Raw genomic sequence first — 25213 nt, forward strand, 5'->3', positions numbered from 1 at the left:
ATGTTTTAAAAGCAACCCCTCTATCACTCCTGGAAGCTGCAAAGGGATTTGGAGAGGGGAAATCTCAAGAGGCTGATGGTGGACAGGCAGAGGAGAATGGTGCTGGAGGGGATCAAATTATAGCTTCATCAGCTGCTGTTGGAGAGCAGAGGCTGACGCGTGCCGCTTTAAAACGAGCAAGACAAGTACAAGAGCAAGACCAGCAGAAGTTTATGGAACTCTCAAAGCGTACTTACAGTGAAGCTGTGGGAGGAGCGCGGCCCAAAGAAAATAGAGGGGCTATTGAAGATGTGCTCCAAAAGCTTCGGGGCGCCACGCATGGGGACTAAATTTTTAACCTGGAATGTTAATGGATTAAATTCACCACAGAAGAGAAAGAAAGTTTTTCAATATTTAAAACAATTTAAGATTGATGTTATATGTTTGCAAGAAACGCATATTAGGGTTATGGACCAAAAGTATCTATCGAACTCAAGGCTGGGCATGCAATTTGTTGCTTCTGCGATGAATAAGAAAAATGGAGTGGTTGTCTACGTTAAAAGTACTCTAACAGCGGAATTAATCGAAGTAGATAAGCAAGGAAGATATGTTATGATAGATTTGCTGTTAGAAGGTAAAAAAACGCTTCTAGTTGGACTGTATGCTCCTAATCAACAACAAGCTGATTTTTTTAGTTTACTTCATATAAAGCTTACTCAATTGGATTACAAATCGTTTATTTTTATGGGGGACTGGAATGGTGTTTTGGACGTACAGATGGACAAGGCTGGTTCTTTTAAGCGTGTTCCGAGTCATGCCAGATTGCCTAAATCTTTTTTTGAAATGAAGGATGATTTGGAACTGCGAGATATCTGGCGTGACACACACCTACATGAAAAGGATTATACTTTTTTTTCTGACAGACATCAATCTTTTTCCAGGATTGATTTTATTTTGCTGACTAATGATTTTTTTTCTAGGATTAAGAAGGTAAAGATCTGTGCAAGAACTATTTCGGACCATAGTCCAGTTTGGTTAGAGATCAATAAGGACAATAGAGACAGGCGCTCGTGGCGCGTAAATGAGAATTTGTTTAGAAATCAGAGAAATGTGGAAGAATGTAAACAGCAGATGAAGGATTTTTTTGAAATTAATATGAATAAGGATACCTCTATGGACATGGTTTGGGATGCTAGCAAGGCCTACATGAGAGGGGTGTTGATATATATGAATAATAAATACAGACGTACTTTGGAAGCCAGAAGGAAAGAATTGGAGAATGAAATTAGGGAAAAAGAAAAGGCCTTAATTTTGAACCCATTGGATGTGAAGACTAAGGAGGTTATTAAGCTATTAAGAGGACAATTTGATAAATTGATGGCTGATCAAGTGGCAACCAATTTGCGGTTTGCCAGGCATAATACTTTTTGCAATGCTAATAAGCAGGGTAGATGGCTAGCTTACAGACTAAGGAAAAAACAAAGGGCTTCTAATATAGACAAAATTGAACATAAGGGAAAGGTTGTGTTTCAACAGGATCTTATTAAGGAAGCCTTTGTGGATTTTTATTCTAAATTATATGCTAAGGAGAAGATTAATGAAAAAGACATTGATGTATATTTGGAGAATGCTAGCATCCCGGTTCTTACGCAGGCACAAAAAGAGGGGATTAACCAATTGATAACAGAAGAAGAAATTCTTATAGCAATTAAGGAATTGAAGGTGGATAAAGCGCCAGGTACGGATGGTTTGACTGCGGTTTACTACAAAAACCTACAATTGGAGTTGATAAAGCCGTTAAAGGAACTGTTCCAGACAATTCAGAGAGGAGAAAAGGTGCCTCCGTCTTGGAGAACTGCTTTTATCTCTTTGATTCCGAAGGAAGATCAAGATGCTACCCAAGTAAAAAATTATAGACCGATATCACTTTTAAATACAGATTACAAGATATTTGCTAAGGTGTTGGCCAACAGATTGATGAGGGTTCTGCAACAGGTGATTCATGGGGATCAAACTGGGTTTATTAGTGGTAGGCAAATGAAAAATAATGTGAGGCATATAGTTGATGTGTTAGAGTTTTTGGAAAGGAACAACCAGATCTCTGCGGCGCTAATTTTTTTAGATGCTGAAAAAGCTTTTGATCAATTGAATTGGCAATTTTTGATGAAAGTTTTAGATAAAATGAATTTTGGGGATAAATTTTTGCAACCAATTAGGGCATTATATCAAAAACAAACTGCCCGAATAATAGTTAACAATAGTTTGACTGAAGCATGTAATATTGAGAAGGGCACAAGGCAAGGGTGTCCGTTATCGCCTTTACTATTTGTATTAACATTGGAGATATTACTGGTAAAAATACGGAATTCGGAAAGAATTAAGGGTATACAAATTAGAGATCAGGATTATAGATTGAGAGCGTTCGCAGACGATCTGGTTGTTACGGTGACCCAGCCAGAAAACTCTGTTGTGGACCTGATGGAGATAATAATGCAATATGGGAAGGTTTCTGGATTTAAAGTTAATGCACAAAAAACTAAAATTCTGGCCAAAAATATGACAGTATCGCAAAAGGCTCTTTTAGAAGGATTAACTGGATTTGAGATTGCTAAAAGGGTCAAATATTTGGGGGTGTTTTTGTCACCCTCTAATACAAAGTTATATAAAAATAACTATGAAAAATTATGGGGAAAAATTCAAAAAGAAATGGAGAGTTGGGAAAAATTGCAATTGTCTTTGCTGGGAAGAATCGCAGCAGTGAAAATGAATGTCCTGCCTAAATTTTTATTCTTATTTCAAATGATACCGGTTCTTAAGAAAGATTCTAATTTGGAAGAATGGCAACGGGGTATCAATAAATTTGTTTGGGCAGGGAAAAGGCCACGAGTTAAACTTAAGATTATGCAGGATACTCGTGAAAGAGGTGGTCTTAAAATGCCCAATCTTAAATTATATTATGAAGCTGCTGCGTTAGCAGGAATAAGTGATTGGATTAATTTGACACAAGAGAGATTATTAAATCTTGAGGGCCACGACTTGTTATTTGGCTGGCATGCATATTTGTTGTATGATAAGAAGGTAGATAATGTGTTTAAAGTGCATATTTTAAGACAGGCATTGTTGCGAGTTTGGAAGAAGTATAGACATAAGTTAGACTGTAAGATGCCATGGTGGGCAATTCCAAAACACGCAATAGAAAACATAAATGTTGGCTTCAAACATGATGTGACTACGTATAAGGAGATTTTAACCTTGGAAAGAAATGTCTGGTGTTTAAAGCCGTACAACCTCTTGCGAGATGAGAAGATTGTTCAAACTTGGTTTCAATATACCCAGTTACGGGCCAGGTGGAAAGAAGATCAGAAAATTGGTTTTGTAATGACCGATGAAAATCTGATAAAGCAAATTAGAAACCAGGGTCCAGCTCATATCAAACGGATATATCTTGCATTGATAGAAATTGACTCAGAAACAGAACTTGTTAAAGATTGTATGATAAAATGGGCCCAGAATATCCAAGAAGTTATTACAATGGACACGTGGGAAAAGATCTGGGTGAGGAACGTAAAATTCACACAAGCTCAAAACCTAAGAGAGAACTTTTATAAAATGTTTTATAGATGGCATTTAGATCCTAAAAAGCTTGCAAGTATGTATCCGAGTTATCAGCCAAAATGTTGGAGGTGTGGTGGCGAAGATGCAACATATTTTCATATATGGTGGACCTGCAAAAAGGTTAAGGCTTTTTGGATAAAAATTTGGTGGAATATGCAGAAGATCTTCAAGCAAAAGATAAAGTTTTGTCCGCAATTCTTTTTGTTGGGCATAATTACAGATGCTACTGTTGTGGACACTAAGTTGATGTTGAATTTAATTACAGCAGCAAGACTTTTAATAGGTCAATATTGGAAGAAGGTGGAATTGCCGACTATAGAAGAATGGACTTTAAAGGTTTCTGACCTGGCGGAAATGGCAAAGATCTCGGCTTACTTGAAAGATCATTCGCAAGAACGTTATATTATGGAGTGGAAAAAATGGATTGATTATATCCAGAACAAATATGGGACTAAAAAGTTTCATTTAGCATTTGAATAAGTCTTCCTTTCTTTTTTCTTTTCTCTTTCTTTTTATATGTAATATTAATACTGCTTGTAGTTATCTTATATGAGCTAGAGAGCGATAGACTTAATAGTTTATTGTTGTTAGCATATGGATGTTTATGATTGTTTTTTGTTTTTATACCTTGTACTTAGCTCTGGGAAGTCGGGGGGGGGGAGGGGGAAATGGGGGGAGGGGTAGGGAGGGATAGGTAGGGGGGGAGGGGGGGATTGTTAATGATAAAATGTATTTTAAAACTTTTCAATAAAAAAAAATATAAAACCCTAAGCGGGACAAATGGTTAAGTACCGAAGTCACCACATTTGGGGTCTAACGTAAGCACCTCTCACCCTAGAAAACTCCCATTCGCCTGCAGATTTCACCAGCTGAGATTATGGGACACCGCGCAAAACTTCAGAAGCTGATCAAAAAGTAGGCACTTCAAAATTAACTGAGTGTTACGTTTTGTATTTTCATTTAAAAACGCTGACAGTTTCAATCAGGTTGAAAAATGTGCATCCACAACAGATACAATGACAAAAAAAGCATTGTTACAATGCGAGTCCTACTCCCTATATTGTGAAGTCACTCGCATGTAACCAAGGCTCCAAATTTGTAGCAGATTGCATTCCACATTTTGTTGAAAGAAGCAAGCTTCCGAAAGCAGCCATGGCAAGGGCTTAGTTCATAACAGCATCAATAATGCAGGCATGTGTGGCTCAAGATACTAATTCAATGCTTCAGGCAGAAGGATGCTCCACAATATCTAATCAATAATGGCAGTTTTATGTTTTTCCCATCAATTAAGCCAAATTCTCCTGTTTAATAGTATCACCTGCTTAATTACTAACATTAGTCACATAGTTGTTTGGAATTCAGTTGAGATGTTGACAGGCACATGCACAATGAGATTTAATGCCATTTTAAATATGATCTATTCACTTTATATCCTACTACGGGGTCCCCACCCCCCAGTCCGTGGACCAGTACTGGGCTGAGGCTTGCCAGCAACTGGTCCGCACAAACAAGCAAAGCCCCATCCACGGGATGCAGGCAGCACACAAAACCACACATCCTCCGGTCCACGGAAAAACCTCTCTCCACAGAACCAGTCCCTGGTGCCCAAAAGGTTGAGGTCCTGTGTCATGATATCACTGTCTTTGGAGCACACACACCCCACCCCTGGTATAACTCTCCCATGGCTGGGTGGGCAGAGCTGCAAAGGTGGCCGGTGGCCAAAAATGCCAGCCCAGGGACAATGCAGAGCGCCTACCATTGGCCTCCAGAGCTGCCGCCATTGAAGCCATAAAATACAGGCGGCAAACTGGCAGCAGGCAGCACGACGCAGTGCTGCAGGAGCCAAGCTAGAGGTGGAGGAAGAGGTGGCGGCCACTGCTGGGTAGTTGATCTGCAGGGCGGGGCAGGGCCAGCGGGGACCAAAGAAAGCCCCTCCAGTGGGGGATGTGGCTGATGCGCAGCGGGGGCAGAGGACTTTCTCTGTCACTCCCCCCGGCCTCTGAAATGGTGCAGGGGGACCAGGTAAGGCAAGCGAGCTTCCCCCGCCCATCCTCCATATCATGGCAGTCTGGCTCGGAAGGGGAGTAAAAGGGAAGAGGCAGGAAGGCAGGCAGGCAGGAGGTTGCTGAGTGGGGAGTGGCCTGGCTGCGGGGGCCCTGAGATGTCGGTGCAGGGAGCAGCTCCACCCAACCCACTTGCCTCGCCTCATCAGACGGTGGGAAAGGCAGGCTCTTAACTAGGGCTTATTTTGGGGGGTAGGGCTTATATTAGGTGCACACTAAAAATCATGCTAAAGCTTATTTTCTGGGTGGGCCTTATTTTCAGGGAATCACAGTAGTGACAAAGTATTAGGAGCTTTATCTCCCAGACCATAAAAATGTGATTTTTCATAATTTGCTGTTCATTTATAATAAAAACCATGAAAGAAGTACTGAATAGTTTAGATTTGTGTAGTTGGTTAATAGTCCCCAAAATGAGAAATCTGTTTTTCTGATGAATTATTTAGAAAAATGAGTTTTGCTAAAATGTATTTTGCAAAAATGAGATAAAATACTGGAAAGTCCTTCCAAAGATCATTTATAACTGGCCAGCTTTGTTCCAGAAAACCTGATCCAAGTAATCTATTTCAATTTGAATCTTTTATGTTAGAAAAAGTTCAATGAGGATTCCTTTCTTACCTTCAACGTCAATATTCTGATCAGGAATTTCCAATTCTATTGTGTCCATTCCTGACTCCCTCCAAGACCCACTGAACATACTTGAAAAGTAGCCAGACTACAAACATAAAAGTCATGTTTTTAATAATTTTACAAACCTTGGAATTAAAGAATTTATATGATAAGGTATAACACAATATTATTTTCATAGCAAGAGGAACTAAGAATTAAATTTGAATTAAATTTTCCATTTGTCACTCCTAATTCGAAGATATGTTTCTTAAATTTCAATCTTATATTTTCTGAACCAATTGATTCATTTGCCAGCCAACCCCTTTCATCTTCATGCACTGATTTTAATATTTCAATCTGAACAGAATAAATGGGTTTTCATTGTATCTAAAATAGGAAACGATGGAACAATTGCTCCAGGAAGTGAAACTAAGATCAAGCTGTGGTCTCAAATTTAGTTAGTAAACTAGTATTAAACCACCCTTTATCAACTTGGCTGTAACAGGGCACTGCAGCTTACTTAGACTGGAACTGAAACTAGCATGCAAAGCAAAGAGGGAAGGGGCCAGGCCAAACCTGTGTTATAATTTATTTATACAAGTGAACAGATTGCATCCTAGAAAGATAAGTGATCAGGAAAAAAATAACAGCATCCATACAATTATGGGGGGAGGGGCAGAGTATTATATTGTATATAAATTTCTATAAGCACACATACAGGTAGATAAATTAATACATACAGAGCCTTGGTGGAGCAGTGGGCTAATGCCTCCTTAAGTAACACCAGCTGCCTGCAATTAGTGCAGGTTCGAGTCCCACCAGGCTCAAGGTTGACTCAGCCTTCCATCCTTCCCAGGTAGGTAAAATGAGGACCCAGATTGTTGGGGGCAATAAGCTGACTTTGTAAAAATGCCGCTTGGAGGGGGGGGGGGAAAGCCCTAATAAGCAGGCATATACATCGAATGAAGGCTATTGCTAAGCACATTTGATTTGTGCTTAGATTGTAAGCCGCCCTGAGTCTTCGGAGAAGGGCGGGATATAAATGGGATTAAAATAAATAAAATAAAAATAAAAAATAAAGAAATGTATACCTTTCCCTTAAAGTGCATTTCTTATAAAACTAGAAATAGCTAGTTTTGATCCAAAGAGGAGAAAAATACTGTTTAGTAGAAGTTCACATCAAAGCTGGAGGTGACCCATTATGAGCTGCTGTCACTCACTGATGTTTAGCCTGAGAGATTAAACTATACTATTGGGACAAGAATTTCCTTCATAAGTCAGTATGGTCATAAAAGCAAGTCATCACATGACCGGACCAGATTTTGGCTGGGAAGGTCACAAATGGTGATCACATGACCATAAGAAGCTTTAAATGTTATAAATGTGAGACAGTTGCCAAGCACCCAAATTGCAATTGTGACCTTGGGGATGGTGCCACAGTCATAACTTTGGGGATAGGTAATAAGTCACATTTTTCAAGACCCTCGTAATTTTAAACCACCATGGAAACATCGTATATTGAGCATTACCTGTAATACTCATACAATACACCTAAACATGGTTTGCTTAAGCACCATTATTAAATATTATAAAGTTGGATGAATTTATAAATTGTAGGTTTGAAAGGCCTGCGAATGGCAGAGAAACAAACTATCTTTTGGGTTACAAGTGTATGGACTGAATCTCAAGGAGAACCATACATTGTGTTTCCCTGAAAATAGGACCTACGCCTGGGCCAAATATAAGCCCTATGCCGAAAGTAAGCTCTACTTGAGTGTGTGCAGCCGCCCGCTCTGCCTGCTTGCTGATGACATGAGGTGGTGGGCGGGTGTCGCAGACACAAAGTGAGGCGGTGGGGAGGTGGAGGACAAAGCAAGGTGGTGGGGGGTGGGTGGAGGATGAAGCTTTTCCTCATTTGCCACGGGAACGAAGTAGGAGACTTAGCGATGCACTGGTGCCATGGCCACTAAGCGAGGCGGAAGGGGGGGTTGAGGACAAAGCAAGGTGGGAGGAGTGGAGGACAAAGCTTCTTCTCCTTACTTGCCAATGCTACAAAGCAGGAGGCTGAGCGATGCACCGGTGCCACGGTTGGGGTGGTGGAGGACGAAGCCCCAACAATATCCTTGGCCACCCAGCCTGCAGAGCCCTGATGCTAGCGGAGTGAGGCAGTTGGGCGGTCAAGGATACTGTTGGGGCTTCGTCCTCCACCAGCCCCCACTGCCTTGCTTAGTGGCCGTGGCACCGGTGCATCGTTCAGCCTCCTGCTTCGTTATGGCGCCAAGTAAGGAGAAGCTTCATACGCCATCCCCCACTGCCTTGCTTAGTGGCCGCGGCACCAGTGCATTGCTTTGTCCTCCACCTCTCCTTCATCTGACTTCATCCTCCACCCACCCTGCCTTGCCTCCTGCTCTGTTGTGGCCACAAAAAATTAAGACCTACCCTGAAAAATAAGCCCTGGTGCTTATTTTGGCAACCAAATATATAAATATATAAGACTGGGTCTTGGAGAAACACGGTAGTGCCTGTGTTTTCGGGACCACATTCAGGGCAGCAGTGCTGAATTTGAGTATTAAACAAAAAGGTCTGAAACCTGCTTCCTAATGATACTGGAGATCCAAGAAACAAAAAGGCAATTTTTACCTGACAGAGGTATATCTTGTGCAGGTTCCATTCTTCTCCCAGGGCACATATTTTAATATCACTCTGTTCCCCATTGAGAAACAGAGTCTCATAAATATACCTTGAAGTGCTTTTTATTTTTTTCCTGAGTTAGAAAAAAACACACAAGTAAGTATTATTATTATTACTATTACTATTACTATTACTATTATTATTATTATTATTATTATTGAGGCCCTCTCAGCTCGGTGGTTTCCTTGCAGATGTTTCATTACCCAGTTGCTTAACATAATCAGTTTGTGTGTGGGGTTTTTTTTTCTTTTCCTGCCGGTTGATATATAGTAGCTTGCCCTGCCAGTTTATGAAGAGGTCTGGGAAGCTCCTCTCCTGAGGTTTCATTCAAAGGCGGAAAGGGAGTTAGTGGGTGCTTACTTTATGGCGGGCCCTTTCAGAAAACGACCTCAACAGGGCCAGTTCGGCTGGCTTATTAAAAGGCACCGGGGGAGAAGACAAGTGAGGACTAGTCCCGATTTATGGCTGAATGACAGCTGGGAGACCTTGGGCCAATGGCTCTCGGTCCCTTCGCAGGGTTGTTGTGGGGAAACGGGAGGAGGAAGAAAGAGTTTCTAGGTCTGTTCCCCGCCTCGAGTTATTTACGAAACTAATAAAGGCGGGAGAAAAAGCGTCTGCATCCATTAAGCCAGGGACAGGCAACCTCGGCTCCTTTAGGACTCGTGGACTTCAACTCCCAGAATTCCTGAGTCAGCATAGCTGAGGAATTCTGGGAGTTGAAGTCCACGAGTCCTAAAAGGGCCGAGGTCGCCTAGCCCTGCATTAAGCAGAGGCGGCAGCTCCCGGGAAGAGGCGGGAAACCTGAGGGAAAGCTGAGCGAAGCGGGGCGGGACGGTCAGCGCCCTCCCTCCGCCGAAGAGCAGCGCCGCTGCCTCGGCCGACAGCCCTCCAGGCCCGGGGGCTTCCCGGAGCTGCGGCCGTACCTCCTGGGGGTGCTGAGCAGCCGCTCCTCGCCCTCCTCGCCGCTCTCCTCGCCGCTCTCGCTCAGGCCCTCGCCGCGCTTCCGCTTGGGGAAGAAGGCCCCCTCGGCCACCCCGGCCCTGGGCCCCCACACGCGGCTGCTCCACGAGCCCATCGTCGCCCGTCCGGCCGCCGCCGCTTTCTCCTCACGAAGAAAGCTACGGTTGGGAAGCTACGGTTGGCTACGGTTGGAAAGCCGCCGAGGTGTCCGCTGCGCATGCGCCCCCCTTGGGAATGGCGGTTAGAGACGGACGCGACCGCCTCCTGCGCATGCGCCAGCGTCTGGCCGGGCGTCCGGGGCAACAGGAGACGCGGCGGCCCGAGAGACGCGCGTCCTAGAGCGACAGAGCCCGGAAGTCCGGTGGCATCACTTCCGGCGCGAGAGCTGCGTGGCCATGGCGAAGGAGGCGGCCGTCCACCGCGCCGGCTCCTTCAAGCCGCAGAACAAGCCGCACAAGGCCGGGAGGCACCGCGTGAGCAGTGCGCGGAGGCAGGGAGGTGAGCGCGCTGAGGGGCTCCTTTTTCCCGCGGAGTCTTCGCAGTAAGGTCGCCGCGGAAGCAGGGAGTCCCCTTGATCGGTGTGCCACTAGGAAAAAGCCTCCCGCCCAGGAGCAGTCTATCCCACCCGGCCCGTCCCCCAGGGCCGAAACGGGCCTCAGCGTCTCACTGGTCTGAATGACTTCAAGGTTCAGGCATTCTGGGAGTTTCAAGACCAAAGTGGCCGAGAGGGAGAAAGGCCGGTGTAGTCCACGGCTCTCCAGCCTTGGCAACTCTCAAGACGTGCGGAACCTCCCAGAATCCACCTGAGGAATTCTGGGAGTTGAAGTCCACAAGTCTTCAAAGTTGCCAGGTTAAATTCCGGCTCTATCAAAAGGAGCAGGCAGGAAACCAGCAAAGCTGCCATTTCCCCCTCTTCCTTCTCCAGGTCGGGTCCCGGTCAAGACCCTCACTCGGCAGGTGCAACGCAACTGGTCAAAGCAGGACCGCAGGCACCGGGCTTGGCAGCTCCGCCGGCAACACCAGCAGGCTGTGAGTCAGCAGCAGAAAGCAGAGCAGGGAAGCTGAATCTGGGCAGCTTGGTTGGAGAGAGGAGGAATCTCACCTATCTTTGCTTTCTCCGTCTGCAGGTGTTGGAAGAAAAGCGGAATTTGGGGCGCAGGGGTGGGCCACCCCACCTGGTGGTGCTGGTGCCGCTGCATGCCCACGTTGATCCCCACGGCGCCTTGAACCTTTTCCAGAGTAACCAGGATTCTGTTGTGTTCCCAGCAAAGGGGGGGCCCCCTGGTTTTGCCCTGCTGTGCCCCCGGTCCAAGCTGCGCTGGCGTTTCGTAGTAGCTGACGCAGGTGCGGGCCTCATTTTGCAGAAGTATCTTGACAGCTACTACACCTACAAAATAGTTCTGTGGTCTTTCCTGCATTTTCCTGGGGTATTTCAGAGAGCTGTAACTTCCATAATTCTTATTCCCCAGGAAGCCTTCATGCTGTGCTGGATCTTGCCAAAGTAGCTGATACTCTCCTTTTCATGCTGGATGCCGCAGATGGTTGGGATGCTGTTGGCGACCATTGCCTTTCCTGCATCTTTGCTCAGGGTCTCCCCAGCTATGGTGAGCATAGTGCCCAATGCAGCCTGTTTTTCCATCCATCTAGTAAGATATGAGATGGTTGACAGGCTACAATCCTTGCTGTAAAGCTGCCTTGTCTCATTGTAGGACTTAGCTCTGTATAACTAAGCCAGCTGTGTGAAATATCTGTTCCCTGACAGTAAATTTGGGTCTTTGGTTGAATGAGTTTGCTTCCCCTGATGCCCTGTAATTATTATTGCTACTTTGTTGTTACTCTTTTCTTGTTATATTATGCTCTTACAGATAATCCTCAAGTTATAACCACAATTAGGACCAGAATTTCTGTTGCTAAGCAAAGTGATTATTAAATGAGCTGGAAATACATGCTGGTTGCCAACTGCCTAAATGTTGATCATGTGACTGCAGGGTTCTGGGATGGTTGCAAGCGCGATGACCAGCTATAAGTCATTTTTTTCAGCGCCATAATTTTGAATAGTTACTGAATGATTGGTTGTAAGTGGAGGACTACCTGTATTTGGTGCTACAGTATGAGCCACCAAGAATTAATTCAGTGATTGAGGGGGTTGTCACAGTTGCAAGACAACTCCACAAAGAGCTGGGCAGGGTTCTCACTTGGCTTCGCTTCTCACTCTGTTCCTTGCCTACAATTCAGGAATCTGTTGGGTAGATGGAGTTCTCTGTTTAGCCAGGATGGCTTGTTCTGTGGGTAATAGAAGAAAAAATGGTATAATAATAGAATAAAAGAACTGTGATGACGCAGTGCTTAGAATGCAGTATCACAGGCTAACTCACTGCTCAATGTCAGGAGTTCAGTTCTGACGGGCTCAAGCTTTCCATCCCTCTGAGGTCAGGAAAATGAGGACCCAGATGATTGGGGGAAATGTGCTGGCTCTGTAAACCACTTAGAGAGGGCTATGAAGTGGTATATAAGTACTGTCGCTAGTGCTAATAGCAGCCTTGGTGACGATCCAGAGGAAAGGCAGACTTCTCCAGCTGTCTGTATTTAAGGAAGCCTTCCTTCCTTTTTGTTCCTTGCAGGTCTGGCTGTTCAGGGTCTGGCTGAGCAGATGCCAAAGAAGCAAACTGATTACCGGAAAAAGCTGAGCAAGGTTATTGAGAAGCGATTTCCTGGGGCCAAGCTTTTTTCTCTGGACACGGAGCAGGAATCTGCGCTGCTGCTGCAACACCTGGCCAGCCAGAAACAGCAGCACTTGGCATTCCGAGACCAGCGGGCTCACCTGCTGGCTGATGCTGCCAAATTTGAGCCCAGCTCCGACAGTGCCTTGGTGGGGACCTTAAAGGTGTCTGGCTATGTGAGGGGACGAAGCTTGAACGTCAACCGCCTGGTGCATATTGTTGGGCATGGAGACTTCCAGATGAATCAAGTGGATGCTCCCCCAGACCTCTTTGCCCTGAACCTCAAGTGCCCAGGAGGACAACTGGCAAGTAGGAAGGAACAGGTGAGGCCTGTCCCTGTGCAGGTGTGGTGGAGATGCTCTTCCCCCATGGGGGGGACACGGTCTGAGCTGCTCTCTCCTGACTCTTGCAGGGTGACCTCGGCGGCAGCGCCACTGAGATGGAGGAAGAGGTGAAGGTCCTGAGCAAGGCTGATCCTGCCAAGCAGGAATCCCTGCAGGTGGAAGCTGTTCCAGATCCAATGGAAGGAGAGCAGACCTGGCCCTCGGAGGAGGAGCTGAGGGAGGCAGACGGTCAGTCAGAGATCACTTAGTACAGGTTGCGACTTGGTTTGTGTGCCCGAAGCCCAGAATCTCCAACTTGGCAACTTTAAGAGTGGTGGACTTCAGTTGCGAGAATTCCCCCAGCTGGCCAGTGCTGGGAGTTGAAGTCCACCAGTCTTAAAGTTGCCACGTTTGGAGAGCCCTGTCCCAAGCCGTGTTTTCTTAAATGGGTTGCCCGGTTTATACACTGTACTGTTAGCCTTAGCCTTTAATTACAATGGTTCAATTCACGCAGGCTAAGATGGAACTATAAGAAACCAGATTATACTTAACTCTGATGTGTAGATGTTGCCTAGCCTCCCTCAACAGGGCCAGCCATCTTTAAACCACAGTTCCATTGAAGGAGTTGAGGCAATGTATATCTGTCTCAATCATTTCTTCAAGAGCTCAATCGTTATTATTACTGGCTTATTGTATTATAAAATACAGAATATATTTTGGTATTTACATAGTATTGGCAAGAGGCGTTAATACTTTGATGATTAAGATAAAGCTTTAAGGATAAAAATCTTTGAAGGGCTTAATTTTTTTCAAGTGTACGTTTGGGTGGCTTGGTTTGCTCTCCCCCCAAAAAGAAACATTCTCAGTTTTTCAGATTCTTGATCTGTACATAAGCTGTGCTCTGCCGGATCAGACTCCTGGCCTAACCATCCCTGTTCTGTACCAGCCTGCTACCGGCCCTGCAGCAAAAGCAGGGACAACCCCTTTACAAACGGCAAGAGGCTGGAATAAAGCCTGCCAAATTTATTAACATAAAACAGAGCAAGACAAGACACCAACCATGAAACAGGAGCTATGAAACAGGAACTATCCAAGCGGTTTCCTTCAGCAAACCAGCCCTCCCACGCATTCCCCTTTTATACAGTTCAGGGCATGGCCTCTCTCTGCCTCCTTCCGAGGTGCCCCATTGCCTTCCTCTGTTTACTCCTGATTGATTGCCTCCTGCATCGGGCGTCCTTGAACAGGGCCAGCTGTGGGTCATCTTCATCCACGCTGTCAGGCTCACACAGCTGGGTCTCCGTCGTGACCAGGTGGGAGGGGCCTGGCTGAGGGCTCTCCTCTGAGTCGTCCGACCCAACTGCCGAACCCACAGGCTGACCCTGAATCACAACAATCCCACAGTCTGCTGTCCTTGGCCAGCCCAGAGATGCCCGAGGAAACCTGCTGGTCTCCAAGCGGGCGGCCTTCACGGACAGTCCCCTGCTTTTGTTACCTTAAAGGGAGCACATAAAAAATCCCTGCTCTGTGTTGAAGTGGGACGTGCCCCGATAATCGTGGCTTTACACCGACAGGAGGAATGCCGTATTTTTCTTCTCTTGTTATGCTGGGAGATCCTCCGGCAGTAACTCTTCCCCAACTTTGCACAGAATCTCTTAAGCAGAGCAAGAAGGTTGTCAAGAGGGTCCCCAAAGGCACATCTGCCTATCAGGCTGCCTGGATCCTGGACAAGGACGAATGGGGAAATGGCAGCGAGGAGGAGGAGGAGGAGGAGGAGATTATGGAAGAAGCCATGGCCCAGGTAAGGGAGCTGGCATTTTGGTGGTCACCTGGTGGAGGGTCTGCAGGCCCACTGAGGCCAGGGGCTCTGAAGGCGGAATTAGGACAGGGCAGGCACTGAGGACCACGGGGTGGGGAGGGCCTCCTCGCGCTCTCCCACTCAGTGCTCTGCCCGGGCTGCTTTTGCTCTGCCAGGACGGGAGCAGCAGTGCAGAGGAAATTGCTTCGGAGGAGGAGGAGGAGGAGGAGGACTATGAAAGCATGACATTGCCTACAACTGAGCAGGCTGAGGAGGAGATGGAGGAAGAAGCCGCAATGCTGGAGAAATACCGACAGGAGCGAGAAGAAGAAATGTTTCCAGATGAGGTGGACACCCCCCGGGATGTGCCAGCCCGGGTCCGGTGAGAGCCTCGGCGGATGGCCAGGGCCACGGGAGGTCTTGGCACAGTTCTGGTGGGATCGGGGGTGGCTGAGGCAAGGCCTGGCCTGACTGCCCAGGTGACCCGTTTGCCAGCCCTGGGAGGCTGCTTTAAGGTGGAGGCTGTGCTGGGTTAGCGGGAGAGGGCAGTAGGCCGAAGGGTTGAAGAAGAGGCAAGAGAGTGATCCCGCTGCCTCCCTCAGGTTCCAGAAGTTCAGGGGACTAAAGAGCTTCCGAACATCTCCCTGGGATCCCAAGGAGAACCTGCCCAGGGACTATGCCCGGATCTTCCAGTTCCAGGACTTTTGGCGGACGAGGAAACACGTCTTCCGGCAGTTGGAAAAGGAGGAAACAGATGGAGCTCAGGTTGGCCCTTTCTCCGGTCTCACTCAACAATTGTTGGTTTTCCATTTTTTCATTTTTGAAAGAATGATAGTTGTACTTTTGCAAGTGTTATTTTTTCCATACTTTTAGAGTTATGCTTTACTTCAGGAGTGTCCAACCTTAGCAACTTTAAGACTTGTGGACTTCAACTCCCAGGATTCCTCGGCCACACCTGACACCTCTGCTTTTCTTGTTGATCAGCTGCTCAGATCTCTGTGGAACATCCAAGGTCTAATCCGAGAGCCTTGTCTGACTCCTTAGAGTTCAATCTTCCGAGTTGTATCAAAGCATTTGGGAGTTGCCTCTAGTGATCGGCTTGGTTTAATTTCTAGAGGGGAAAAAAATAAATGAAGCCTATTATTCAAAGGCATCTGCAGGTGAAAGGTCAATTCAAAAAAAGCTGAAGGCCTCTCTACTTAGAAGAAAGCAATAATACGTTTAACTTAATAGTTGGGTGACTGGTTAGGATGATGTTAGCCTAATTTCAGTACGATGCACCCAATTTGAGCATAGAATTCAGCTGCCTCTGGTTTCAAAACCAAGCTTGAATGTCCCCTGAATTTCCATGGTTGCAAAGACTGTTATTCCTGATTCTCTCTGTTCATGTTGATCTGGAAAGGGGCTGATACAGACCTGAGACCAGAAGGATCTGCATTCCCCAACTGTTGAAGATAACAATTCATAATTATAATATCCTTAGTATAACTTATGAACGTTGATAGAGTAGTGCTAATACTCTGCCTGTTTCCAAAATTTGTTTTCAGAAAGTTTCTGTTTGCACAACTACGTATCATAAATCCAGATGCTGTGTTGATATGTTGAACTACAGTTAGTTCTTGGTTCTCAGTGGTAATTGGGACTGGAATTGCAGTTGTAAAGCATGATGTCATGTCATCCTATTGCTTAGTGACAGCAGTTCCAGCAGTCCAGGTTTGCTATCATTAAGAGAAGACCATACATGACCAAGACCTGTGATTTTTTGTTGGCTTCCCCATTGACTTTGCTTGCAGGAATCTGGCAAGAAATGTCAGAATTTGGCTCTGGCTCACTACAATGTTGTAATTGTAAGCTGGGCATCTGGATCACAATGACTTGGCCGCTTGGATGCTACAATAGGCAGAATTGCAAGGGCTGGTCATAACTACCAGTTGTTCAACATCATTGTAAGTTTGAATAGTTGGGTTAATCCATGGGGACTCCAGATGATGGTACAGGAGAGGAAAGCCTGGAGGAACGTTGTCCATAGGGTCGCAATGGGTCGGACACGACTTCGTAGCTAACAACAACAACAAGGCAACCTCGGCTCTTTTATGACTCATGGACTTCAAGTCCCAGAATTCCTGAGTCAGCTGACTCAGGAATTCTGGGACTTGAAGTCCATGAGTCATAAAAGAGCCGAGGTTGCCTACCCATGGGTTAACCTGAGGAACATCTGCATTTAGTTCCTATAATGCTGAGCTAAAAGAGGTTGACATAGAGAAAAAAATGTGGAAAAATGTCAACCTGGTGTTTGAGAACGGATTTTCTCCACTACGTTTGGGAAAGATGTTGAGTGAAGTGTGCAAACCAGCAGAGTTTAATCCGGCTTTGTTACCTTCTGTGCTGTGAGGGTGCCCGGATTTCCATGTAACCTGCCCGGGTGCTCCTTCTGCAGGTCGGCTGGTACGTTACAATCCACCTTTGCAATGTCCCGGTTTCTGTTATGGAGAGTTTCCAGCAGAAGCAGGAGCCTCTGGTGCTTTTCACGTTGCTTCCCTATGAGCAGAAGGTGAGTCCCAAGAGGAGAGGTGGTCATATTTTGTCTTTGGGACAAGGGATGTGAAAGCCTGGCTTCATTGTGACTGGCTCAAAGCCTAGAAGAAATGACTTTTCTCTCAGGGGTCTGAATCCAGCTGAGGATCCCTTGGTGGTCTGAGGCTTCTGGGGCCTGAGAAGCTCCGCCTCTGACTCCTCCTTTTATGGTCTCCAGATGTCTGTGCTGAACCTTCTGGTGAGACGCCATCCAGGATACAGCGAGCCAGTAAAGTCCAAAGAAGATGTGATAATCCATTGTGGGTTCCGCCGGTTCCTGGCCTCCCCTCTCTACTCTCGGCACACCTCAGGTGGGGGGACTGTGTCCTCAACCCCTCCTAGGGGAGGTGAAGTCATAATCATAATAGTAAGGTTGGAAGGGACCTTGGAGGTCATCTAGTCCAACCCCCTGCTCAGGCAGGAAGCCCTATCCCATTTCAGACAAATGGCTGTCCAGTCTCTTCTTAAAAACTTCCGGTGTTGGAGCATTCACCACCTCTGGAGGCAGGTTGTCCCACTGGTTAATTGTTCTAACTGTCAAGAAGTTTCTCCTTAGTTCTAGGTTGCTTCTCTCCTTGGTTAGTTTCCATCCGTCCCTGCAGGATCCTGTGTAAAGAAGGAATAGAAATCCTTGTGGGGTTTTTTTGTTTTTGCTTCTTAATGAGCTTTGTGCTGAGAGTGGGAGGTGGTCAGAAAGGGCAGGGCTGGGTGAAATTTCTAGTTTGGTTGGAGGGCGTTTGACGAGGTTGAATCAAAGTCAGTGTCTTATTAGGCCTCTTTTAGGGCAACATCCACCCAACCCAGTTGTCTGAGTGGCTCAAATCTAGTTCAGAACGCAAGGAGATGAGACGGTGCATCAGCTCTTTTCTGCTTCCTTTTGATCATCTGTATTTGGAAAAGATATTCAAATATTGTGATGGGTGAAACCAGTGGCTCATTGATCACGCCAAACCATAGTTCTCACTTGAACAAATGACCAACTCAAATTATATTTCTTTGGACACATCACATGAAGGCCTATCTCCACGGAAAAGGCTCTGATGCTAGTCAAGGTGGAAGGAAAGAGAAGGTGACTGGCAGTGAGGTGAATGGACTTAGTTACAGGAGTACAGTCTTCAAGGAGCTAAAGGTTAGGGATATACCACATGGAGAAGGTCTATGTGGTTGCTAAAAGTCAGCACCAGTTTGATAGTAGATAATCAGCGGTTTCATCTAAGAGTTTCCCTTGAAGAAACTGCAGCCAGGTTTTCCCCACATTCCAACTGCAGCCTTTTGAGAGTCACGAGCTTTGCAAGAGTCAGCCCATATTTTAAAACTTAAGCTGATAAAATAAGTTTATTTAGCTTCTTTCCCTGATCCACTTTTTGTGCCATACCATTTAAAACTCTAAATGCAAAGATACACACTGTTTGCTTTTGATCTCTGTAAGCCACTTTAGAAGCTTTTCTGAGCTGAAGTGTGAGATAGAAATTCTTTTAATTTTAAAGGACAAGTAAGTGGCTTAATGTCAGAATGTATGCTTAGATTAAACACCAAGGTTAACATTACATCAAAAGTCAAACAGTAACCAATACCCCAATGAACGAACTCCCAACTCGGACAAACAACAGCCTAATTGAGGAATCGCCACGATCACTCCACCAACACGGACAGGGCAAGCCACAGGCATATAAGCTGAGAGCAAACTTTCTAGCATTGGTGATGTTACATAGTTGGGTCTTGGAACAGCTGCATGGGAGCAACCACGCTCCGGGGACAGTAAGGGCCCCTCATGTCAACCCTGAGCTACAAATGTTCTCTCAGTCAAGCTAAACTAAACCTGCAATTCCCCCCCCCTCCCCTTTCAGCGAATAAACACAAGCTGGAGAAGTTTTTCCATGCTGATACTGCTGTGGTGGCTACAATCTATGCTCCCATTACTTTTCCACCTGCTTCGGTGCTGCTGTTCAAACGAGAGAGTGACGGTGAGTTGAGAATTGGGTCAATATGGGCGCTCATGCGTTGGTATCCTCTGGTGAGCTGCTACTGCCGCTGCTGCCACCTCTTCTGCGGGCATTTCTAGATTTTTGCCTCCTTTTCCTGTTAGCTACAAATGGGTAGGACTGCCTTCTCCTTCATTCTAAAGCTTGAAAAGGGGTGGGTGGGTTTCAGATTGTCTGCAGGGTGCCAGGAAGGGAAAGTGTTCCTCTGTGACATATTGTCCTGTCCTAGCTTATAAGCTTGGCTCTCTCTGGGGCCTAGGAAAGGAATGTCCCAGAACAGATCCTTTTTTCCGAGAGGGGTGGTGTGGGGTAAAGACAGTTGATGTGGGGCTTTCTGCCCAGCAAAGCTTGCCAAGGATCTTATGCCTTGCCTTGGACTTATTTTATTGGTGATGTCACTCTGGTTCTTTCAGATCTGTATTAAAAGTTGCAGATAGTGGTAATAAACTTGTCGCTGAACTACAGTTCCCCACAGTCCCAACCACTATGCTGAATGCCTTATGGTCCATCTGTGCCATACAGTTATCCCATTTGGTGGCCACATTATCAGTGAGGGTAGCTGAAAATGTGGCTTGGATTTAAGCCTGGGTACTTTTTCTGCCCCTTTGCTGATCTTAGAGCCACATGGGCTGGATTCCGAGGCAATGCAAATGCTGGTTATCAATTGCCCAACCTGAAGTTGGGCCCTGGGCCCATCTGGCCCTGAAGCCACAGGATTCTCACGTGTGTGTGTGTGTTTTGCAGGAGCACAGAATCTCTTGGCTACGGGCTCCCTGCTCAGTGTAGATCCCAGCCGACTAGTCATCAAACGGGTGGTGCTCAGTGGCCACCCGTTCAAGATTTTCAGCAAGCTGGCTGTTGTGCGCTACATGTTCTTCAACAGAGGTAACTAAAGTTGGGGGAGTAGTTTCTTGCAGAGAAATGGACCCATTCAGAACACGGGCAGTGCTCAGCTGTCAGTCGCTCTGCTAGAGCAGCTTCCCACATGCAGCGTTGTAGGAATCCGCTCCCTCCCCAACACAGACACAGGTCTGTGCTGGGTATCCTTACTTTATAGAACTTATGCAACTCTTGCTTGTCTATGACTATGATCTCGGGGGTTGCTCTGAACCGTACTGGACTCCTAGTTCTTCCTTATCCCTCCCCTGCAGAGGATGTCCTGTGGTTCAAACCAGTGGAGCTCCGGACCAAGTGGGGCCGCCGCGGCCATATCAAGGAACCTCTGGGTAAGTGGGTGAAAGTTTTTGGGGTGTTGGCCCAGCAGATCTCCCTCCCTCACTGGCTGCATGCCCTGACTCTCCATCTCCTCTTTGCTGCCAGGAACCCATGGCCACATGAAGTGCCAGTTTGACGGGCAGCTGAAGTCCCAGGACACAGTGCTGATGACCTTGTACAAGCGGGTCTTTCCCAGGTGGACATTCGATCCCTGCGTGCCCGAGCCTACCAGGTGGAGGGACAACATCCAGCCTCGTCTAGAGGGAGAGGAGAAAATGGACTAGCTGCTCTAGTTAAGCAACTATTTATGCAAGGGAAAAATACTATTTCCTACAAAAATAAATGTCTGGGGTATTTAGTATTTCTTTTGATGGTCCAACATCTGGAGAAATCTGGTATCTGTGAAGCAGCCGATTGTCCTTTCTTTGATTTGCCTTAATATGCTTCACTTTTCATGGAGCCATTGGAGTGATTATCTGGCAGATGGGCTTATGCAGGAGAAAGTTTGGCTGTGGGTAGTAAAGAGCGACATGTTGAGACCACCACACCTGTAAAGGAGCCTTCAGTGGGATTTGAGCCTCTGGCTGGCAGAGTTGAGAGTAAAACTTACTATTTTACTATGGTATTCCTCATCTTGAAACAAGGTTCTTATTGAAACAGCAAAAATCCTTTATTGATCTGGAAACTAACTGTGAACTAACTGTTCACAGATTACTTGTAGAGTGGTTTAGATGGGGCAAAAATTAGAACACCTCTTTTTTCAGCTCCATGGTGTTGAGACTTCTCTGCTCACATTCCAAGGGGGGGGGGAAGGGAATCGGTTACATCCCTGGAACTAAAGCATCAAAATCTGGCATGGTGCAGGAAAGATATAACAGGTTCTGTTTGCAGTTCAATATATACAAATGAATCTCTTGATTGCCTTCAAAAAAGATCAATAGACGGGATTTCTAGATTGTTTGGCATGTTTCAGTCTGGACGGTTCATTGTGGATACCAAATTGCTCATTGCTCACTAGAAGATGTATATTTATATAAACGAGTTCATGGAATTTTCTTTTAACCCTCTGCTGACTTGAGCCACTAAACTCCAGCATAAAGAATGGCTTGTACCCCCCTATACTTGTGTTTTTTTAACAAAACTCCCTTGACGTGAGCTGTAGGGGAAGGAGAATTAGCAGGAACCTCATAAACGGCATCAGCTTGTCTGAAGTAGCTGTCTTCCTGCAAGATTTCTGCTGCCCTGGAGTTAAAGCTCCATGTTAGTGAGAGAAATTCCCTGCCGGAGTGTAAAACACAGCATCACAAACTCAGTTGACGATCAATCTCCTTTTGGGGGTGCAGGTGAGAAACGCATCTCTGGAACTGAGAATGCAAGGAGCCTCCATCTTGCCATCAGGAAGGAGACGTCCCACCATTGCAGGAAAGCGGAGGGTGGCCAGCCCCCTCTTCCTCCCTTCCCCTCTGAACAGCTCTTGCCGTCTTCTAGAGCGCTGGGATGGCTTCCTTTTTTGCGTAGCCACGTGGCGCAATTTGGAAAGTGGCCACCATTTCATCCCGACCACAGAACAGGTCTGTACTTGGGTCGTCATCTAACAGCCTGGGGACCAAAGGGCCTCGCTTTGCTGCCTTGAGAAAGTGCGCAGGGCTGCAGAAGATCTTTGCAGCATTCAGAAGCTTCTGCGCTTCTCTAAGGCAGCAAAATGAAGCAATTTCTCTTCACAAACAGCCGGGACAAAATGACCGCATTTGGATTGTCCCTGCGGGGCCCAAGGACACCAGGCCTTCCCCCCCCCTGCCCCCCAATCAGGCCTGGAGAGCTTGGGAAGGTAAGTGCAGCATGGTGTGCTTGTGGCAAGCAGGCCCAAGCACTGAGGGGTCTCGGTGGATTGGGATGGGAGGAGAGGAGGGGGAATTCTGCACAGGAGTGTAAGTGAACGACCGCAGGGCTGTTGCAGCCATCGCAACTTTGAAATGAGGTCTGTCTTATGTAGCTTTTGGGGGAAGTATGTTGTAATTTTGAGCATTCATTAAATGGCCCGTTGTACCTTGATTACCTGTATTCAATAAAAACCATCTTTCTGCAGTATAAATGAGAAGGAGCCAAAATTTTAAAATATTTTATTCTATTGTTCATTTTATACTGCATATTGTTCACCTGTTTCAAAGCAGGGACTAAAATTCTTTTTAAATTTAGAAGGCACAATCAATGTTAGCATGATATGGTTGGCATTTTTAAAAGCGTTACAAAAGGTTCAACTACTTGTCATCTACAGTGGGGTGGGAATCTATGGCCTTTTTTGTGACTCATGGACTTCAATTCCCAGAATTCCTGAGCCAGCCATGTTGGCCTAGGAATTCTGGAAGTTGAAGTCCAAAGTCATAAAAAGAGCCATAGTTCCCCCACCTTTGTCCTATGGGGACAGCCAGGCAGATGGCTTCAGTGTCAAGATGGGCAAGAAATCTGGAAATCTCTTAGTCTTCGCCGCCGCACAGAAGGAGCAGAACTTTCCTGTAGTCCCCTGAGGTGTCTCCCTAGAAGGGAAAAACAAAGCATAGTTCAGTTTCATTTTATTGAAAGGATGCAAATTCTAGCAAATCACGGTTCACGGCCCCTACTTTAGCCATTACCTCTGAATTACAGGCATGCAAAATAAAGTCCACAATGTGTTTAATGTGAACCACTCTTGCCTTTCCTGAAAGCCTCCTTAAGTAACACCAGCTGCCTGCAATTAGTGCAGGTTCACGTCCCACCAGGCTCAAGGTTGACTCAGCCTTCCATCCTTCCGAGGTAGGTAAAATGAGGACCCAGATTGTTGGGGGCAATTAAGCTGACTTTGTAATAATGCCGCTTGGGGTGTGTGTGAAAGCCCTAATAAGCAGGCATATACATAGAATGAAGGCTACTGCTAAGCTTGTTGATTTGTGCTTTAAATTGTAAGCTGCCCTGAGTCTTCGGAGAAGGGCGGGATATAAATGGGATTTAAAAAAAAAACCAAGAGTGCCCACAAGGTATAGCGGAAGATGGTGCCGTGATGATGCAGCCCAAGTTCCACGGCATACAGAAAATAAGCCGAGTTTCAGTTGTACCCTTCTGACTGCCATCTTGATGCTTTTCATCGCAACCTACAGATGACTGGCTGGAAGTGCTCCAGTAACATTGGAACAGTTTGTTGGGCACACCTCCAATCCTCTGTGCAGGACCAATGTGACACTGTGCAGAAATTGCATAAGGTCAAACACCGCAGCTCACCTTAATGAAAGAGTAGAGGGATTGTCCATACGCGCGTTTGAACTCTGCCTTAATGTCAATCATATCGATCTCACAGCGAGAGACCATCAGGCGAATCAGAGTGTCATCGTCGGTCCCTAACCCCTGGTTTTGGGTTGGAAAAGAAAGACACGCCGAGTCAACCACCTGCTGGACTTCAGCCAGCAAAACATTTTGTCCCCTTTAAAACAGCCACCTGCTAATGGTGGAGTCCTTGACGCTCTGAGCATGGTTGTTTTCTTGCAGACATTTCATTACCAAACTAGTTAATATCATCAAAATAGGTGAGCTAGCACTGAGGGAGATTCTCAGTCCTCTAGGTACAGTTATCTGGAAGTTGAGCCATGTCAACAGGGCTTTTTTTCCTTTTGGTTTGAAATGTTTTGCTGCTTATCTAAGTAGCTTCTTTAGATTGAAGAAGTAGCCAATCATTTCAAACCAAAAAGAAAAAAAGTCCAGTTGCCACGGCTCAACTTCAAGATAGCACCGAGGATGTTAACGAGTTTGGCCATGAAACGGTTGCTAAAAGCCACCATGCTCAGAGAGCATCAAGGACCTCACAGTTCAACCCTGAACTATTAATATTCTATCAGCACCTGCTAATTGGGCTAAATCAAGCTGTTAGTCAGTGCTTCTCAACTTGTAAAATATATGGGCTTCAACTCCTACAATTCCCCAGCCAGCATTCTGGGAGTTGAAGTCCACACATCTTAAAAGTCACTGAGGTTGGGAAACCCTGACAGAGCGCCTCTTGTTCATGCCGGAACTTTGCAGAATCCCCAGGACAGCATCATCCAGCCTTTTCTGGAGAGGCCAGGGATTAAACACTAGCCTTTTTCATGCAATGCCTGTGCCCGGATCGTGTAATTACAGGAAATCAATCCATTAATAAGGCACTCCTATTACAGAGCTCCTACTCAGTTTGCAGCCGTTTTTATGCATGATGTTTACCTTCATAGACTTGTACAGCCGTTCAGCAAAGTAGGCAGGTTTATTTCTCATGCATTTTACTGAGAAGAGAGGAGAATAAAGAAAGGCAGTTAGGCTTCTGGTTCTGTGCAGTTTAGCGCAACAGCCAAGGGATCACGGGCTCTGCGCGATCCCTCTACGGCTGATTTCTTTCTGTTTGGGGACCCTAAATGGGCCAAAAGCTGCCCCGCAGAGGCGGCAAGGAAGCCCCGTCGATCCTGGGGAGATGGCGGTCGATCAGGACATCTGGGGAAAACTCTCCAAAAGCTGACAGAAGAAAGGCTAGTGTCATTCAGGAATCTAGCCCAAGCTACATGCGGCTAAAGCCAAAAAGCACCAAACTAAGCATGATTGTAAACAGTGTGACTGAACTGGGTAAGAATATTGATTTTCTCTCTTCTACCTGAGAAGATTTCCTGAGAAAAAAAGAAAAACCCCAGAAGTTAAATTC

The 25213-nt window shown here is 46.1% G+C and overlaps 3 protein-coding genes across 7 annotated transcripts in view; 1 reads left to right on the forward strand and 2 right to left on the reverse strand.

Annotated features, from left to right (window-relative positions):
* LOC308671748 (germ cell-less protein-like 1) overlaps positions 1-10029 on the reverse strand; it is a gene marked incomplete at its 5' end in the record, with an annotated part of 49826 nt that extends 39797 nt beyond the window's left edge. For all 3 annotated transcript variants that reach the window (XM_081334179.1, XM_081334177.1, XM_081334178.1), the window contains 3 exons: positions 6273-6369; positions 8904-9027; positions 9878-10029. In XM_081334179.1, the coding sequence (XP_081190305.1) occupies positions 6273-6369; positions 8904-9027; positions 9878-10029 (373 nt within the window). The remainder of the gene's footprint in view (positions 1-6272; positions 6370-8903; positions 9028-9877) is intronic.
* Positions 10030-10293: 264 nt separating this feature from the next.
* Positions 10294-20932, forward strand: TSR1 (TSR1 ribosome maturation factor). Its single transcript, XM_081334176.1, has 15 exons — positions 10294-10412; positions 10840-10943; positions 11042-11258; positions 11384-11518; positions 12536-12957; positions 13047-13206; positions 14604-14755; positions 14929-15134; positions 15355-15517; positions 17190-17303; positions 17505-17637; positions 19174-19290; positions 20053-20193; positions 20460-20534; positions 20629-20932. The coding sequence occupies exons 1-15, from the start codon at positions 10310-10312 to the stop codon at positions 20805-20807; spliced, it is 2421 nt and encodes an 806-aa protein (XP_081190302.1). The 5' UTR covers positions 10294-10309; the 3' UTR covers positions 20808-20932.
* Positions 20933-22628: 1696 nt separating this feature from the next.
* Positions 22629-25213, reverse strand: part of ANXA4 (annexin A4) — a 31114-nt gene continuing 28529 nt past the window's right edge. For all 3 annotated transcript variants that reach the window (XM_081334183.1, XM_081334184.1, XM_081334185.1), the window contains exons 11-13: positions 24745-24803; positions 23776-23898; positions 22629-23057 (exon numbers count right to left, since the gene is read on the reverse strand). In XM_081334183.1, the coding sequence (XP_081190309.1) occupies positions 22998-23057; positions 23776-23898; positions 24745-24803 (242 nt within the window). In that variant the 3' untranslated portion in view covers positions 22629-22997. The remainder of the gene's footprint in view (positions 23058-23775; positions 23899-24744; positions 24804-25213) is intronic.

This window comes from Vipera berus (assembly GCF_964194415.1).
Source record: "Vipera berus genome assembly, chromosome: 8".
Taxonomy (NCBI): Eukaryota; Metazoa; Chordata; class Lepidosauria; order Squamata; family Viperidae; genus Vipera; species Vipera berus.

Coding starts and splice junctions, on each gene's coding strand:
- TSR1 (XM_081334176.1), top strand. CDS start 10,310: ATGGCGAAGGAGGCGGCCGTCCACCGCGCCGGCTCCTTCAAGCCGCAG. Junction 10,944..11,041: donor GCCGGCAACACCAGCAGGCT/GTGAGTCAGCAG, acceptor CTCCGTCTGCAG/GTGTTGGAAGAAAAGCGGAA. Junction 15,135..15,354: donor GATGTGCCAGCCCGGGTCCG/GTGAGAGCCTCG, acceptor TGCCTCCCTCAG/GTTCCAGAAGTTCAGGGGAC.